General features: G+C 41.0%; 1 protein-coding gene across 1 annotated transcript in view; it reads left to right on the forward strand.

Annotated features, from left to right (window-relative positions):
• LOC139746448 (CD109 antigen-like) overlaps nt 1-19665 on the forward strand; it is a 312038-nt gene that overhangs the window by 254583 nt on the left and 37790 nt on the right. Inside the window, 3 exon segments of the mRNA XM_071657698.1 lie at nt 5505-5693; nt 10898-10957; nt 11307-11426. Of these exon segments, the coding sequence (XP_071513799.1) occupies nt 5505-5693; nt 10898-10957; nt 11307-11426 (369 nt within the window).

Here is a 19665-nt window from a genome sequence, read left to right on the forward strand (position 1 = left end):
CTTTTCTTTCTTCTTTTAAACTATTCGCCATTTCCCGCGTTAGCGAGGTAGCATTAAGAACAGAGGACTGGGCCTTTGAGGGAATACCCTCACCTGGCCCAATTCTCTGTTCCTTCTTTTGGAAAAAAAAAAAAAAAAAAAAAAAAAAAAAAAAAAAAAAAAAATGAGAGGGGAGGATTTCCAGCCCCCCGCTCCCTCCCCTTTTAGTCGCCTTCTACGACACGCAGGGAATACGTGGGAAGTATTCTTAATCCCCTATCCCCAGGGATAATATATATATATATATATATATATATATATATATATATATATATATGTATACATATATTAGGTACTGGTTATTTCAGTAGGTCAAATTGTCTTTGCAAATCCGGTTGTCAGTGACGAGGCAATGTTGAGAAGGCAAATTATAAACTGAGTGTGGAAGTACAGGGTCATAGTTTATCCTGGAAATGACAAGGTGTCGGTAAAATTGATTGGCAGTATCCGCTCGAACGAGGTCACATAGACACCCCACCCCCACCCATCCACCCCCCCCCCCTTTTCCAAGAGGGAGATTATGATAATATTCGCAAATAGAAAATGATTGATGTTAATCCTTGATAACGAAGGTTGGGTCGGTCTGACTGAAGCAGAGGCTGTAGGGAAGGTGATTTCTCTCTCTCTCTCTCTCTCTCTCTCTCTCTCTCTCTCTCTCTCTCTCTCTCTCTCTCTCTCTCTGTCTCTCTCTGTCTCCTACCAGGTTTTTTTTTTTGTGGGGTCTGGTGGATGTTTTTATTGCAAGTTTACGAGTTGGGCTTTGTTGATGTCTGGAGTTATGTGCTGTGGGTATTGTGTGTGTGTGTGCGTGGGTGTGTGTGTGTGTGTGTGTGTTTGTGTGTGTGTGTGTGTGTGTGTGTGTGTGTGTGTTTTATAACCCACTCCCTCTCCCGCAACCCGACCCTCCCTTTGTCCATGTTGTGTAGACGATGTGTTCAGTTGATAGTGTGTAGTTTTGATAATGCTCATACACCAATTCATCAAACCAACTACATCCCAAAAAAAAGCTGGAAATATATGTCGAAAATACAACTATAAGCAGCTGGAGTATAGAAAATGGGAGGGTAGACAATCTCTCCACGAAAGGGCCGCCTGGTGATACGATTGTTAATGTTTATAGCGATTGGGTTGAAGGCTGTTCTTGTGGCGGTCCACGTAAGCTGGGGTGAGTCTCAGTGTGGCTCTTGTGGTGCCGAGCTGCAACTCGGGGACGAGGGATCACAGGTGACAGGCGGAGACGGTGGCGAGGTACATGTATATATATATTTGCTCACTCGATTTCCATTGCTTTCACATCCTCTTCTTTCTCGCGTCTTTCTTCTCTGCCGCATTCCTTGTTGAGGTCTCTGTTTTCAAGGAACTGTTCTGTATAACCATCGAATCCACCCGACCCTTGAGCGCGACTGTACGACCCTTGAGCACGACGGTACACGACCCTTGAGCACGACGGTACGACCTCAGAGCACGGCGACATGACCCGATAGACCTCTGAACAGAAACCTGAGAGAAAATGATAGATTTCTCAGCGAATGCCTGAGAAAACAATCGATTTCTCCCAACTCAAACCTTGAATAGACACGATAGATCTGTCACCATACAAACCACGAGAAAGCAGATGTATATATATATATATATATATATATATATATATATATATATATATATATATATATATATATATAACATATACATCATCGTGTTTTATCCAATCAAGGGAAATTCAATTCCCAGTGTTATTAGCAGTGCGACAAATTACAGGAGATAATTATCATTGTTAAACAGATTAATGAGTTTCCTGTATTAGGAATGAGTAATCTTTGTTATCTATATGTGTGTGTGTGTGTATGTGTGTGTGCGTGTGTGTGAGTATCTGTCTACATTTCCTCTGTCTCTCCGCTTATCTATCTGTTTTTTTCTTTATCATCCTCTTTTTATTTCCTATACTCCATGATCTACCCGACGATATTTCTGTGGAACAAATGAATAAATCTTAGTTCGAAAAAAAAAGAGAAGGAAAGAAAATTTCTATTTATCAATCGTTCTTCACTTTCATCATAGACTCGTGTCTTGCATCCACGCGAGGTCGTGAAAAATGATGTTAAGGTTTTTGGCGGGTCAGACCTGACCTTGTGTTTAATGATAACTGGAGCAATTAGCTAAATTGGAGGGAGAGGAAAAGGGGGGGGGGGATTTTCTTATGAAATTACTGCCGCTTATTTCTTCAGATCACGTGACATTACTGCCAGCCAAGGAGACTGGTTAGTATTAGAGATTTTTATTTCTTTTTTTTTTTCCTTTGCTTAAACTTACATTATTGAAGTGGCTTGGTGACTTGGTACTCTCTCTCTCTCTCTCTCTCTCTCTCTCTCTCTCTCTCTCTCTCTCTCTCTCTCTCTCTCTCTCTCTCTCTCTCTCTCTCTCTCTCTCTCTCTCACTCTCTCTCTCTCACTCTCTCTCTCTCTCTCTCTCTCTCTCTCTCCCTCCCCCCCTCACACCCCCATTCCTCATGTCTCATTGATTAGATGTGAGTGGGTGTGAGGATTTACCCCCATTGCTTCTAACTACAGGTGATTAGGATTGGAGCATGACGGTAACACGACCCTTGGAGCACGACGGTACACGACCCTTGGAGCATGACGGTACACGACCCTTCGTTGTTATGGCCTGGCCTTTGACCTGATTCTTAACCCTCAGGTCAAAGTATTCATACCCAATGGTCGTGTACCGTCGTGCTCAAGGATCGTGTACCGTCGTGCTCAAGGATCGTGTACCGTCGTGCTCAAGGATCGTGTACCGTCGTGCTCAAGGGTCGTGTACCGTCGTGTTCAAGGGTCGTGTACCGTCGTGCTCAAGGGTCGTGTACCGTCGTGCTCAAGGGTCGTGTACCGTCGTGCTCAAGGGTCGTGTACCGTCGTGCTCAAGGGTCGTGTACCGTCGTGTTCAAGGGTCGTGTACCGTCGTGCTCAAGGGTCGTGTACCGTCATGCTCAAGGGTCGTGTACCGTCATGCTCAAGGGTCGTGTACCGTCGTGCTCAAGGGTCGTGTACCGTCGTGCTCAAGGATCGTTTACCGTCGTGCTCAAGGGTCGTGTACCGTCGTGTTCAAGGGTCGTGTACCGTCGTGCTCAAGGGTCGTGTACCGTCGTGCTCAAGGGTCGTGTACCGTCGTGCTCAAGGGTCGTGTACCGTCGTGTTCAAGGGTCGTGTACCGTCGTGCTCAAGGATCGTGTACCGTCGTGCTCAAGGGTCGTGTACCGTCGTGTTCAAGGGTCGTGTACCGTCGTGCTCAAGGGTCGTGTACCGTCGTGCTCAAGGGTCGTGTACCGTCGTGCTCAAGGGTCGTGTACCGTCGTGCTCAAGGGTCGTGTACCGTCGTGCTCAAGGGTCGTGTACCGTCGTGTTCAAGGGTCGTGTACCGTCGTGCTCAAGGGTCGTGTACCGTCGTGCTCAAGGGTCGTGTACCGTCGTGCTCAAGGGTCGTGTACCGTCGTGCTCAAGGGTCGTGTACCGTCGTACCCAAGGGTCGTGTACCGTCGTGCTCAAGGGTCGTGTACCGCCGTGCTCAAGGGTCGTGTACCGTCGTACCCAAGGGTCGTGTACCGTCGTGCTCAAGGGTCGTGTACCGTCGTGCTCAAGGGTCGTGTACCGTCGTACCCAAGGGTCGTGTACCGTCGTGTTCAAGGGTCGTGTACCGTCGTGTTCAAGGGTCGTGTACCGTCATGTTCAAGGGTCGTGTACCGTCGTGCTCAAGGGTCGTGTACCGTCATGCAGAAGATATTACGTTTTATAATGGATGGTGTCTTTGTGAGGGTTGGAGATTGGTGGTGGTGGGGGTGGAGGCTGTGTTGGTGGTGGGGAGGTTATGACATTGACAGATGGTGGTTACGTGGCCGCCTAGTGACAGTGGATGATTATTTCCCCTCCCTGGGTCGTGGTGGTGATGAACACGGGATGCGTGAGAGATACAGTTATACAGTTCATTAGGCTGTGGTGAATACAGTCATACAGTCTGAGGTTAATACAGTCATAGGACTTAGCACTTCTGAATACAGTATAGGTCACTGTACTGTGGTATTAGGACTAGCTAGTTAGAAAGTATTAGAATTAGAACCAGCTAATTAGAAATCATTAGCATTAGAACCAGCTAAATAGGAATCATTAGAATTAGAACCAGGTAATTAGGAATTACTAGAATTACAACCAGCTAATTAGGAACCATTAGAATTTGAACCAACTAATTAGGAACCATTAGAATTAGAACCAGCTAAATAGCATATACACTTCACTTGAAATTTATATAAAATGTCTAGAAATAACAACCAATTTACGAATGATGAAGAAAGAATTACAAAACTCTGCTACTATATAAATTTCAAAGACCAGAATTTAGATAAGTTAGACAAAAAAAAGTTTGTCCCTTTGTTTATTTGTTTGTTCGTATATGAGACAAAGAGTTTTGTTTGTTCGTCTATGAATCTAGAACTGCAAGAGAGAAAGAGTTAGGTCATTTCATCTGTTATTCCATTTCCATGACCATGTCTAATGCATAGAATTGACCTCAGAATGTCAAAGGTCAAGGTTCCCTCGTCAAATGTATATATATATATATATATATATATATATATATATATATATATATATATATAATTTCATCAATGAGTTCTTTGTTGTCATAGATTAATTTGAAGATGGGTGACCGGTATGATTTAATTAACAGTGGCCACATGATTGCATCAGCAGTGAAAACAATTTGATTGGGTCATTAGGCAAGCGTACACCGTGAACGACAGCTTACCCCCCCGAACAGTTCAGTCGATTAAGCCTTCCACAATTAAGATCATTAACCCACCTAGATTTCTAGGACAATTAGGCTTTGATTGATAAGATACTTAGGTCCTGAACAGTTAAAATAATTAGGCTTTGAACATTTAAGGTAATTAGGCTTTGAACAGTTAAGATAATTAGGCCTTTGAACAATTAAGATAATTTAGCCCCCAACAGTTTTGGTAATTAACTTGTTAATAACTGAAATTATTAGCCCTTGAAGAGTTAAGACGATTTTGCATTGAACACGTGAGTTAATTAGGCCCTGAACAATTAAGGTTGTTAGACCCCTAGCAATTACGGTTGTTAGACCCTTAGCATTTAAGATCATTAGACCCTAAACCAGAACAGTATATCATTATCTACACAAATCTATAAACCAGCCATGTGAGTTTACGTAAACCAAACCTGTATTTCTGTGTATACAGACCAAACCCCCCGTATCTCTGTAAACCATAGGTAAACCAATCAACCCTGTATTTACAGGTATCTCCATATTAACCTGTAAATCAACCATCCCTGTATCTCTGTACTTACATGTAAATCAACACTCTTTTATCTCTCATATCTACAGGTAGATCAACCACCCCCTTATCTCTTATCTACAGATAGACCAACCACCCCTTTATCTCTTATCTACAGGTAGAGGTGCGCATCCCGGCGTTTCTCTCAGCGGACGCAGATTACCTGGAAGGTACAGTCCTGGCTAACTACAGTTCAGGGGCTCCGATTACAGGCAACGTCACTGTAAGGGCTGCCGTTCGACCTGTAGGTCCAAGGGTTTTCCCTGACCACGGCCCTGACCTCTCATTCGCTCAGCCCCACGCTATGGTACGTACCGTCATGTCTCACACACACACACACACACACACACACACACACCCAGGTTATCATGGTACGTACCGTGTCCCAAGCTCTGGTACGTACCGTGTCCCAAGCTCTGGTACGTACCGTGTCCCAAGCTCTGGTACGTACCGTGTCCCAAGCTCTGGTACGTACCGTACCTTAAGCTCTGGTACGTACCGTACCTTAAGCTGTGGTACGTACCTTAACCTGTGGCACTTACCTTAAGCTCTGGTACGTACCTCAAGCTTTGCTACGTACCTCAAGCTGTGGTACGTACCTCAAGCTTTGCTACGTACCTCAAGCTGTGGTACGTTCCGTCTGGTGCTCAATTTGGTCGCCTTCGATTGCGTTGTAAGGGCGGAGTGGTTGGTTGGGAAGAGAGAGAGAGAGAGAGATAGAGAGAGAGAGAGCAGTGGGGCGTGGTAGTGATAAAGGCAGGAGTCTGCTATGGGACGATGAATGAAGGGAGAACAGAGAAACCCACTGAGATCAGTAACTGGGGAAAAGACCAGTGAGATTTGTAAGTGGGGACAGAGTGAGATTAGTGGGTGGAGGGATGTGAGATTAATGGCTGGGAATGGAGTGAGATTAGTGGCTGGGAGTGGAGCGTGAGATTAGCACTAATCTCAGTGGCTGGTAATGCACTGATCTCAGTGGCTGGTAATGCACTGAGATCACAGACTGAGATTAATGTAGAAGCAAGTCATAGAGATTATATTTCCACGAAACGTCTCCATTCAGAAATAAATAAAGTGATTTAAGGAATATGTTTTATCAAGAAAGAGGCGAATAAACTAGGAGTTTGTTAAGTAAATAAGAGGTAAATTGCTGGTGAAGGCGAAAGATTAAGAAGGTGAGAGGTAGGCCAAGCTGAGGTAAATGGAGTGGATGAACGATGAGTAAGGGGTGGGTAAGGTGAACACTGGGGTAAAGAATGAGTTAAGATAATGGGTAAGTAATAATGAAACGTATGATTAAAGAAATTTAATAATCTAGGACAGAATTTATTTAAAAAAATTTAATCCAGGACAGAATTTAAGAAAATTTAATCCAGGACAGAATTTACTTAATATGTTGAATTATAGTGTAGATAGTTTATCATATAATTATATATATATATATATATATATATATATATATATATATATATATATATATATATATTAAACGTGTGTGTTCGTGTGTATGTGTGTTATGATAGCTGTTTTTGTCGCTTGTGCTTAAGCAATTGTCTTGTTTACATATGCACTGTCTTTGGTCACATATTTTTTTAATTTCAACACCGACTTAGCTATAGGAGTTTCCTAAGTGTCCTTTTGTCATTTACAATAAGAATAGTGAGCCTATCTCTTTCCTATGCTAAAAGCTTGCCCTTATTATTTTTTGTATGTAGCTCAGAGCCAAAGCGCATATGTATTTTTTTTTTTTTTTTAGGTAAGTCTGTGCTTATCTCACTAAAAGAAAATACTAAAAATGAATAGAATGAAGACATTTAAAGTAAACTACTGTTTACTGACCAACTCACAACCTGAAGATGTGGTAATATTTCAGGAAGCGGCAGCCATCGTGGTACAGGAACTGTCTGTCTGTTACAAAAAAGGTTTTACTGTAAGTTGTGAAGGAACGCTTAAATATTCCCGTTTTCTGTGGAGCAGCGAGCTAGCTACTAAGCGCATTTGTTGACTTTTTGTTCCTTATCTTCACGCTAGACTTTAGCGTAGGCTAGAAGTAATTATTTATTTTATTTTTCATTCCAGGTCTTTTATTTTTGGCTCAGATTTTGCTTTCAAAGGAATCCCTTATAATTATTTTTTGTTGTATATATACACACAGAAAAGACAATTTGTTAACTATGATAGAAAATGTGATTATTATAATCATTTCTCCCCTTCTCAGGCATGAATTGAGTACACAGATATATATATATATATATATGTTCTCAGATTTGACCATATGTCCTGTTTCCAGACTAATAAATGATGTCTTTATTGATACGTGACTCTCGGTAATCGTAAATGAATATAAATGCCATGGCATTTAATGGTTAATATAATTATTATAATGTTAATATAACGATTATGGTTGTACAAGGGTAAGCGCACTACTGGATCGATCGACCTGGAGTTATATATGTATTTGACAAGACCAATGTGGTGGGGTAAAAACAAAAAAAATTTAGTTCAGTCTCCGCTTACAGGATGCATTATGTATGATAATTTTAATAATAAATTTAATTATTTCTGAGCCGCAGTAATGGCTGGCTAGGATAGCAGGTATGGTATTTGTTGTGGGTGTGTCTTTGTACAGAAAAAAAAGAGTAAAAGCGTTTCTTCTATTATATTGTGCTGTGGGGCCCCCCAAGACTAAGAGAGAGAGAGAGAGAGAGAGAGAGAGAGAGAGAGGATTTTAACTCTAATCATTTTCATTAAAGCTGGACAGATTTACCGAAACATATCTTTCACCAACATACTCTCATATCTAACCAACATACTCATTCCTTTTCACTACATATGATAGTGCCATTGACCAACATACCTTACCTTCTAATATGTTCGTCAATATGTAGCTGTGACTATATATATATATATATATATATATATATATATATATATATATATATATATATATATACATAGATAGATAAATAGATAGATAGATATATGGCACATGAGCAATAAATTAGATGAATTTTTATCCAAGTTTACAGGGAAGATGAATAATGGCTATTATATATCATAGTGACTATCATATTAAATACGGTGAGGCCAAGCGATTATATCCTGAGGTTAAACTAGTTTGATTATAATCTTTTCCTTTATCCTCTCGTGGGGGATACATAATACTTCAAACTACCATTTTCTAAGAGTAACGGAATGAAGGTATTACAGTGTTTTTATCATCATTAAGTAATATTTCCCTTAACCCTGATGTTATAATGTCAAGCGAGAGGACCAAGATGACCCGTGGTGGGAGGCAACATAGCGGGTATTTCCAAGGTTATTACCCCCCGTTTTCTAGACCGAATTACCTTTACAACAATAGATATTAAGTAATTCGAGATAAAAAGGGGTCGAGTGCTCCTCGCCTTTCGCATATATATATATATATATATATATATATATATATATATATATATATATATATATATATATATATTCGAACAATAGCTACATATTACAACAGTGAATTATGGGTAACTGCGGGAAAAAAATAATATTCCCGTGAACTGTAATACACAAGAGACGTTTTCCAGATTCTCTCTCTCTCTCTCTCTCTCTCTCTCTCTCTCTCTCTCTCTCTCTCTCTCTCTCTCTCTCTCTCTCTCTCGTGGGCGTATTTCCTCCTGTTTTTAAAGGAAGGGAATCAGTCGTGCTTATCCAGCGGTGGTTCACGGAGTGGAACACAGGGGACGCCTGGGAGAAGGCAAAGGGTGAGGGGGGAAAAAACACGAGACGGGTAACGGTAGAAGAAAAAAAAAACAGGAAGGGAATAACAGAAGGATATACAGAAAAAAAACAGGAAGGGAATAACAGAGAATTCTGTGATAATGGATTATTAGGGTATTAAAAAAATAAGGAAGGAAGGAGGGATTAGGGAGTTAAACGGAACTCAAGCATGAAGTGGGTGTGTAAACTCAGGAAATCCTTGAACCGGGGAAATAAAAAATAATGACAATGTACTTGGGGGGGGGAAATAGAAAGACATAAGATATTGTCGTGAGAAAGAGAGAGGAAATGGCAACACTCGGTTAAAGAAAACGAGAGAAAAATATAAGAGAAAAGATCCCTCCCTTTTTTTTTTCCTCTCTCTTTTTCTTGCGTCTGGCAAGAGCCACCTAGACTGAACGTTGATGGCAGCACGATCTTTGCTTTTACATGTGAATGTCATCAATTCCCTCACCATTCAGCGGGAGGGAAATTCAATAACTCGGGAGGGGTGTTTTCGTCCGGCTCGGCGGATATGGCGGTGAGCGGCACCCACCCGGAGTGAGCGGTCGGGCTCCCTCCCTCACTCACTCCCTCCCGCGCACGGGGCCCCGCGCCAGTCCAGTCCCCCCGCCGGAACCAGAGGTTAGCGTTACGCGCTCGCTACTCGCAACGACGGAAGTTTCTCCCCCCCCCCTTCCTTTATTTTTCCCTGGGAATCATGGCAAGGATACGTCTCCTTACATCCGCTCATTATCAGGAAGGAGAAATAAAAATTGAGGTGCGTTTGACCCGACTTTTACGCCAAGATGTAAAGTAGTGTGTTTTGAGCCAGGCCAGAACGAACTTGGTATGAAATTACATTAAGCTTAAAGTCGAGTTTGAAACTTTTTTTTGGAGGGGGGGGGGGAGGTCGAGCGTTTCCTTAAGCTAAGGTATAACTCAAGAGTTACCTCACGTAAATCACGAATAATTGCCAGATAACGTCCAAGACCAACTTCATATGTATATATATACCGGGGGACGTTAAGCGCAAAAGAATAAAAGTTAAAGTAATTCGAGGTAAAATATGAACATCTGAAATGGTATCCTAAAGTAATTTTGGAAAATGGCCTGACGTCATATTGGCGCTATAAATTCTTAAGTTGAGAGCAACGATATATACAAAGTTTTGCGTGGATTCACTTCTTTAAACAAAGGACGATCAAAACATGGCCGAAGCCCACATTCCAATGATATATGTAATCTAATGTCTTATGAAAAGCGTTCTCCATATTTGTTTTCCAGATAGAGTTATTTAATGATGTAATTCAATTAATCTTTTTTTATATATGATAAGATGTAAATGTGGTAGGGAAGAGAATCATTATGACGAGGCACCAATTTTTTTTTAAGTCTTGTGTTTATATATATATATATATATATATATATATATATATATATATATATATATATATATATATATATATATATATATATATATATATATAAAGTTCACAAGTATCGTAGAAATGTGTAAGTAGCTGGCACATACTGACCCCATAGTCACGCTCACTTATGTAGGTACTTGTAGTTAAGTAGATGGTCTCTCTCTCTCTCTCTCTCTCTCTCTCTCTCTCTCTCTCTCTCTCTCTCTCTCTCTCTCTCTCTCTCAGCCAGTTGTATAAGCACTAACCTGAGCAGTCCAGTTGCCAGAGCCCTCTTTTTTTTTATTGTTATTCATTTATGTTCATACCAACCTGCAAACCACCACCACCTTTCCAGACCGATGGACCTCGCCAGCCTGGAGTCTGGTACGCTCCGGCTAACAAGAGTCATCACCTAGTAAGTTTATTTGATCCTTACCCACGTGTCCAGCACCTTCCAGCCCACTTGTCCAGCACCTTCCAGCACACGTGTCCACTTACCATCCAGCACCACCCACGTCCTAGCATCTTCCACCGCCTTTCAATACCCCTTTTCCAGTACTTTCCAGGGCCCCTGTACAACCCCTCCCTGCACCCACGTCCACCACTTCCAGCACCTTCCAGCACCCATTTCCAGCAATGCCTGACACCCATAACCAACAGCACGAAGCACTTCATTCCAGTACCACTGAATTAACACGACCTGGAGCCTCTGTTAACACTACCTAGCACGCATTTCCAGGACTTATCTGAAACCCCATGTCCAGCGTGTCCTGATATCTCTGACCAGTATTGCCTGGCAACCCCATGTCAAGCATCTTCAGTACATGCACCCATGTCAAGCATTCTTGGCATCAAAGGCAAGCATATCTGTCACCCATGTCAAGGTATTCCTGGCACCCATTGCAAGTACTAACTACCCACGTCAAGCATGGCCACCCATTTCCAGCAGTGAATGTGTCTCACGCCTAAATGTGATGCTCACAGGCAGACACGTGTCCTAACCATGTCCAAGCTGTGACATGCTCCCATATCTAATACTAATTCTAATACTAATAGCCACCCACGTCTAACAGTTACTGGCACCCATGTCCAAGCACCGATTACCACCCATATCCAGTATTAATTGGCAATGGCATCCAGCACTAATTGGCATCTGTGTTCAGCACTGATTGACGCCCATGTCCAACACTGAATGGCAGCCATATCCTGCACTGATTCCCCCACTCACATCTGTTACTGATTGGTACACCCATGTCCAACAATGATCAGCACCCATGTCCAGCAATGATTGGTACTCATACTCAGCACTGATTGGTACCCATGTCCAGCAGTGGTTGGTACCCATACCTAGTAGCACTGATTGCTTCCCATGTCCAGCAATGATAAACACCCATCTTCAGCCCTGGCTGGTACCCGTGTCCAATAATGATTGGCACCCATATCCAGCACTGATTGGCACCCATATCCAAGACTGATTGTTACCCATGTCCAGCCTAGATTGGCGCTGATTTTGCACCCATTTCCAACAAAATGATTGGCACGCATGTCTAACAGTGATTGACACCTATATCAGGCAATGATTGCCTCTTACCTCCGGCACTGACGAGGACCCGTGTCCAACACTGATTGGCACGCATGTCCTGACCTGATTGGCGCCCATATTCAGGAACTGAATGGCCCACAAGGGCAGCGCTTGGCCGTAGTTCCGTCCAATAAGACTAGGAGTGGTGTATCGAGAGCTTCAAAGGACTCTCTCTCTCTCTCTCAGCACGCATTACTCATAGTTAATCACTCTGTCAAAGGCACAAGCGTTGCTCTTTATCATTTTTTAATCCAAACTCTTTCAGGTTTTCCTAGAGAGAGGGGGGAACGTGTCAGGTGTACGATAATTGTCACCGATGTGCGATACGGATCCAGGAGGAGAGAGTGTATCAGATGTACGATAAGTATCAGTATTGTACGGGGGGTGGACATCCCCCCCACACACCCCCCCCACAAAAGTTAGAGGAGAATATGTCAGATGTATGATGAGTGTCATTAATATACGGTTCGGGTCCTAGATGCATTATTTAAATCATTTATATGCCGTACAGGTATAGAAAAAAAAGAGCTATTATATCACAGGTTTAGGAAAAAAGAACTATTATATCACAGGTGAAACTATTATAAGTGATTACATGTTTTATTTATGTGTAATAATGGATTATCGTAATTTGGTTAAGAGTTCTGACGTAAAATCGGAAATTCCGTAATGGCTGTCTTGTGTAGGGCTCCTGGGGCATTGTTGATAAATAATTATAGTTGGGGAAGAAATGGCAATCAATTTCCTTTTAATGGAGACTACTAAATCGTGTCATTGTTTTTTAGTGCTTACTTTGGGGGGGGGGGGGAATTCCCCCCCCCTTTTTTTTAATGGTTTCTTTGGCGGGTATATTAATATTCCTGGACCTTGATTTGTAGTAGAATTTCACTTATGTCGGAACTTCTCTGGGTCTCTCTCTCTCTCTCTCTCTCTCTCTCTCTCTCTCTCTCTCTCTCTCTCTCTCTCTCTCTCTCTCTCTCTTGGACATGGGAGAGAGAGAAAGCATTCGCCACACGTGTGCGCAGTACCGTACCGCAGCGCTGGACCCTCGTACCGTTGATCTTCCCGTTTTCATTAGTGATCCAGGGAACATGGGAGATGGAATTAACACCCCCGGGACACCATCTTCTTTCTCTCGAAACACCCGTGACCAAGGCTGGATCACTTTCTCCCACACAGACACCAGGATATAGAAACCTCGAGAACTCCCGCTGCTGAAAACAGCTCACTTAATCAAGCGTTCAGTTTCAAAAAGGGGAAAAAAAAAAAACTCCCAGGGATTCTGTTGCTTGTAGCGTTCTTACGAGGTGTTGTGTTGCTGATTTCCTCTGTGTGTGTGTGTGTGTGTATATATATATATATATATATATATATATATATATATATATATATATATATATATATATAAAGAAGGAACAGAGAAGGGAGCCAGGTGAGGATATTCCCTCAAAGGTCCAGTCCTCTGTTCTTAACGCTACCTCGCTAACGCGGGAAATGGCGAATAGTATGAAAGAGAAAGAAAAATATATATATGCGATAGACATGACACAAAGGCAGCATATATCTATCCCCCAGATCAAATCAGGGTGAGTGTTGGAAAACGGGATGCGTCCGGGAGTGGAACCACTGCAGGTACATACACGGAGTGGGTATTTCTCCCCAGTGGTGCGAAAACGGCCCGTCGGATCCAGTGGCGGCAACACTGGCGAGGACCTTCCAGGTGCCGCAGTGTTGCCAGTCTTGTCGTAAAGAAAACGGCGGTTACGACCCTTGAGCACAACAGTAACGACCCTTGAGAACGACAGTAACGACCCTTAAGCACAACAGTAACGATCCTTGGTTATTATAATGGTTTGACCTCTGACCTACCTGACCCTTTAAGGATTAAAGCATTCTTTAAGGGTCAGGTCAAAGGTCAGATCATCATCATACGTTAGGGTTGTGCCTTTCGTGCTCAAGGGTCGTACCATCGTCCTTAGTTACCGTAACGTCGTATTCAAGGGTCGTACCCTCGTGCTCAAGGGTCGTACCATCGTCCTCAGTTACTGTACCGTCGTACTCAAGGGTCATACCGTCGTACTCAAGGATCGTACCGTCGTGCACAAGGATCGTACCGTCGTATTCAAGGGACCGTACCGTCATACTCAAGAGTCGTACCGTCGTACTTAAGGGTCTTACCATCGTACTCAAGGGTCGTACCGTCGCGCTTAAAGCACTTTCCTATAGCACTCCAGCCAGACATACAAGGGTAACCCACAACCATCATGGCCCATAGAAACATAGCATAAAAATATACTTTACGTAATACACTGTGAAATACCTGCTATACGTATTTATCGAAATACGATCCATCCAAAAACGCAATTCAGACCAGCAGTTCGTCAAGACTTCGTGGGGGGAAAGCCTCCCCAAAAACCGTAGTAGCACGTAAGTGCATCAAAAAGAAGAATATAATAGAATCTGTCCAGCTCATTATGGTCATAAAGCTACATATGTTTGACCTAGGTCAGCGAGACGGTTGCTGGCATAATGAACAAGGTTAGCTGCAATTAACCCACTCATTACGTACGCGGTAGTCAACAATGAGATCATTATTGCTTAAAAGATTTCAATTAATTAAATGTTAAAGATAAACTCAAACTAAAAATATTGTAAGGACATTTCGAATATATTAATTCTTCTGTATTCCTGAAACGGGAGAGAGCTGTAAAGGCGAAGTTGATGTTCTGAAACTATAGATTTTGATACTAGCAGTTTCAGGCCATCGATGGTGCTGGGAAAGAGGCAAGAACATACCTTACTGGTTGGCTTAATAACCTAGCCTACAACCCTCGTAGCCAGCACTATAACCTAGCCTACAACCCTCGTAGCCAGCACTATAACCTAGCCTACAACCCTCGTAGCTAGCACTATAATATAACCTACAACCCTCGTAGCTAGCACTATAATATAACCTACAACCCTTCCATCTATATCATACAACTCTCTCACTTAAGTGTATAAGCAGCCTACAACCCTCCCAACTAGCCTTATAACCGAGCCGACAATGCTCCCAGCTAGTGGCACAACCCAGCACACAACCCTCCACCCTTGCTCCCTCAAATAACCCAGGTTGTTATGCCTCTCGCCATCACATTATCATAATCACACTCATTCCAGTGTCAGTAATACATTTAAACATAAAAAAAAAAGGATAAAAACAAGCGAAAAAAAAACAAGCGTCCTTTTGAGAGAGAAAAAAGATGAAAAATATATAAACAAGCGATTCAACAAACATAGTTTTGCAGTTACTTCTTTGAATAGAACAACAGACCCCCCCCCCCCCTCTAGGCGAAGCAATCAATTTGCATTAAGTGACATAAGTAAAGTTATGATTTTTTTTATGTTATAATCGTGTCTACAATCGTCTGCAGATTATAATACAGTAGAAGCCGCTTTCTCTGGTGTTACATAATGAGTCGGTACATACCGAACGGTCTGTGTGGACGGGAATTACTATATAAACGATGTTTGGGTGTGTATATATATATATGGAAAGGAACACAATATTGCGCATGGTTTTCCCCGTGGACTCATAGGAATATATGTATATGTATGTATATAGGAAATTGATTATATAAGTATAGGTTTGAGTCTCAGCTCATATGTATTTACGATTTATTTAATTACACATTAAGAGTTTTCAAGGGTGAAATATATATATATAAAGACATTGTTCGTTGTTGTATTAAGGTTATCTGGAATTGTTGAAAATAGCGATAATGTCTATATATATATATATATATATATATATATATATATATATATATATATATATATGATTATTGCTTGATGTTGATAGGCTACATGACACTTGAAATTGATAGGCACAAAACACAAATAACTGGTTAACTAGGTAAGACTTATAGAAATTAAGATATGATTTTCTCGTAATTCGTTAATTGTGGACAGGATGCATCTGAATTTTAAGTACCTTTAAACAGTAAGTTTGTAAGTAAAGGGGCTTTATAAGTTCCTCTTAAACAAGTTTTTTAAGTAAAGGGGCTTTATGAGTACGTCTTCAACAAGTTGTTTAAATAAAGGGACTTCATTTAATCCAGCATTTACAATCGTTTAGAACAAAACGAAAAAAACTAATGAATGTTTCCATTGATTAACATATTTCATCAAAAAACACAATTACTACTTGATTATTAACTTATAAATATTTGATTAAGTGTATTTCATGAGTTATGGTCAAGGAAATACATTAGCTACTAATTGATATTCTCAGTGGAAAATCTACATGAATAATTTTTTTTCCCCGGACTAAAGCAACAAGTTTCCATTAAGGGAATTCGTGTTATTATTGGGGGGAAAAAAAAGATAATGTTGCATCCGGTTTTTTCCATCTGAGTGACGAAGTTTTTTGGGTTTTTTTTCCCCATAGAGAAGGCCCGGGAGGGGAGGGGGAGAGAGAGAGAAAGAGAGAGAGATTGACATGGGAGATGTCTCGCGTTTAGCCTAACTTTTTTTTTTATCATTATTATTATATTAACAACGTAAAGATTAATGCTTACAGCGTTAATGATCATGATGATATCCGGCCTTCCGGTGGTTTTGCGTTATTTGAGATAAGGTTATATAATGGATCTCCCATATCCAACAAAGGGGCATGGTCTATATATATTACTAGTATCCATATATAGTTAATTGGTACCCAATAGAGTTAGCAGTTTTCAGACCCAGCCATTGTAGGTAACTATATTCTAGGTATAGTATACCGTAATGGTACCCAGAAATAGATATAGTTACTAGTATCCAGGTATAGTGTACTTTCCTAGTACACAGAAATAGATATAGTTACTAGTATCTAGGTATAGTATACTTTCCTAGTACACAGAAATAGATATAGTTACTAGTATCCAGGTATAGTATACTTTCCTAGTACACAGAAATAGATATAGTTACTAGTATCTAGGTATAGTTTACTTTCCTAGTACACAGAAATAGATATAGTTACTAGTATCCAGGTATAGTATACTTTCCTAGTACGCAGAAATAGATATAGTTACTAGTATCCAGGTATAGTATACTTTCCTAGTACACAGAAATAGATATAGTTACTAGTATCTAGGTATAGTATACTTTCCTAGTACACAGAAATAGATATAGTTACTAGAATCCAGGTTTACATTGTTGTTAGCCAGGCGTGGTTTATAATGGTTGTATACAAGTATACCCACCAACGGAAATTACAGCTCTGGCCTGGGGGAAAAAAAAAAAATATCTAACCCTGGATAAAGTCTAACGTGAAGTTAGTTTTTTTTTTTCTAATTCGGTTTCTAACTTTGAATTCACTATGTCGTTTTGGAGACAATGACATTTTATAATGATATTGTTTATCTATGGTTTCAAGTGCATGAATCGTGCAATGCCTTCCAAACAATAATAGACTTAATATTGAAAGCATGTATATCTATTAAATGTTATCTTGTTCTGAAATAGACAAAATGGATTACTAAAACCGACGTAAGAAGCATACTTGATATACTATGAGTATAATTCTCTTACATTATCATGTTATTATGCCAAACACCTGTACAGTTAACTGATAAATTATGGTCATATCCATGTGTTAGGGATACCTAGGAAAGAAAATGGTTTCTGGAACCACTCCTTACATAATTTCGGGAGACTGAAAACAGGTAATTAGTCATGGCATTGAGCAATTAATGATGAAATCAATCATGAGAAGTCCGGTGACATTTTTTTGTTTGTTTGTTTGTTTTATTAGGGCCTGGAATTAAAACTAGGCTGGACGTGGCCGCCCAACTCCAAGGCTTAATATATATATATATATATTTTTCAACCAAACCTCCCACACCACACCTGTGTTAACTCCCCCCCCCCCAGAAAAAAATATTCCCCCTCTGTCTCCGGGGGAAAAAAAAATTGGCATCTAAATCACTCTAGAATGTAGCGTTTTGTGAAGTTATTTTACACCCAGTTATTCCGGAGCGACCAATTCTCGGATGGCATAAAATTCAAGTCTATATCATTAATCGTACACACGGACAGACGCGCAGGAGGCGTTCGTACACACGAACAGACGCGCAGGAGGCGTTCGTACACACGGACGGTCGCGTTGGAGGCGTTCGTACACAGACTAGCGAGTAGGTCCAAGTTCCTCCAATTTTTAGTATAGAAATAAAGAATATATAACAAAGATTTTCCTATAGCATCAGTTTTCATAGTAAAGCCCAACCTGTGTATGATATACAGAACAATGTCAGCAAATATTTTTGAGCAAACATAACCGATATTGCCAAAACGCAGGAAAACGAACAAGGGGAAAACGTTTTTTTTAATCTATTTTCCCCGTTTGGGAAAAATAAAAGAAAACGGCTGCCAATTTTCTTTTTTCCAAACAAAATATTTAAAGAATTGTAAATAATTCTCAATTATTCATTATCAGAAGTTTCCAGCTAAATGTCGGCTCATTAGGTCGTATTTTGCATACAGTTTCTGACACCAGTCTATAATTGGCAGTTAACTGCCAGTCCCAGCTGTGAGGTTTGTTCATTATGAACGTGAAATATATATATATATATATATATATATATATATATATATATATATATATATATATATATATATATCCTTTGGCTGTTGCAATGAGCGTAGTTCGTTATATAAGACATGCGCAGTTTGTTGGTAGACATGTTCATCTAAGCTTAAATCTGAACCCTTCTCTCTCTCTCTCTCTCTCTCTCTCTCTCTCTCTCTCTCTCTCTCTCTCTCTCTCTCTCTCTCTCTCTCTCTCTCTCTCACACGGGTATTGCTCCGGCATCTGGCCTCGTTGGCCAGGAGGTGAGCGTTCCTTATCGTCTGTTCGGGTTGGGTAACACTTGACCCTCGGCCAGCCAGCCAACCCACCACTGGAGTACCTCAAGATTCTGTTCTAGGACCCGTTCCTCATCTTCTTCTTGATCCTTGCGAATAACTTGGCCAGCTATGTCAACATTGTTGACTGTGTTTGCCGATGATGTTATGGTGTTACGAGGGTTTCATCACCTTACAAGGTGACCTAGATTGACCCCTAGGGTTGGTCTCATACATGTTTCCACCCGAGGTTATGTTCTTCCTGGGTCCTTTCAACACTACATTCTCCTATCAGACCTGATCCGAATGTGGGAGCTCGTGCCCATGATCGGTGACTTGGGAGAAATGTATATACATATATACCGAATCTCGAAGTAACTAAACCTATGCCAATGCCACTTCATGTATTCGAACATTATAAAGAGATTTCCATTCATCATTGTTCGAATCCCTTAATACACTGCTGGTGGAAGGTTACTTGCCTATCCCTACCGAGTTTAGTATAGACAACTCCCGACGAAGCTGCTTGTAGAACAGAATGAAATAGAGCGTAAGAGGTAATTTACTTGGGGGGAAAAAATGCTAACTGGAAATCAGCCATTGTTTACGTTTACGAGGGAAAACAAGTCGTTGATTACCTTTTAACTTTTCGGTTGTAGTGGACGAGTTGGTTGGAG

The sequence above is a fragment of the Panulirus ornatus genome, chromosome 65 (assembly GCF_036320965.1).
Source record: "Panulirus ornatus isolate Po-2019 chromosome 65, ASM3632096v1, whole genome shotgun sequence".
NCBI classification, from domain to species: Eukaryota; Metazoa; Arthropoda; class Malacostraca; order Decapoda; family Palinuridae; genus Panulirus; species Panulirus ornatus.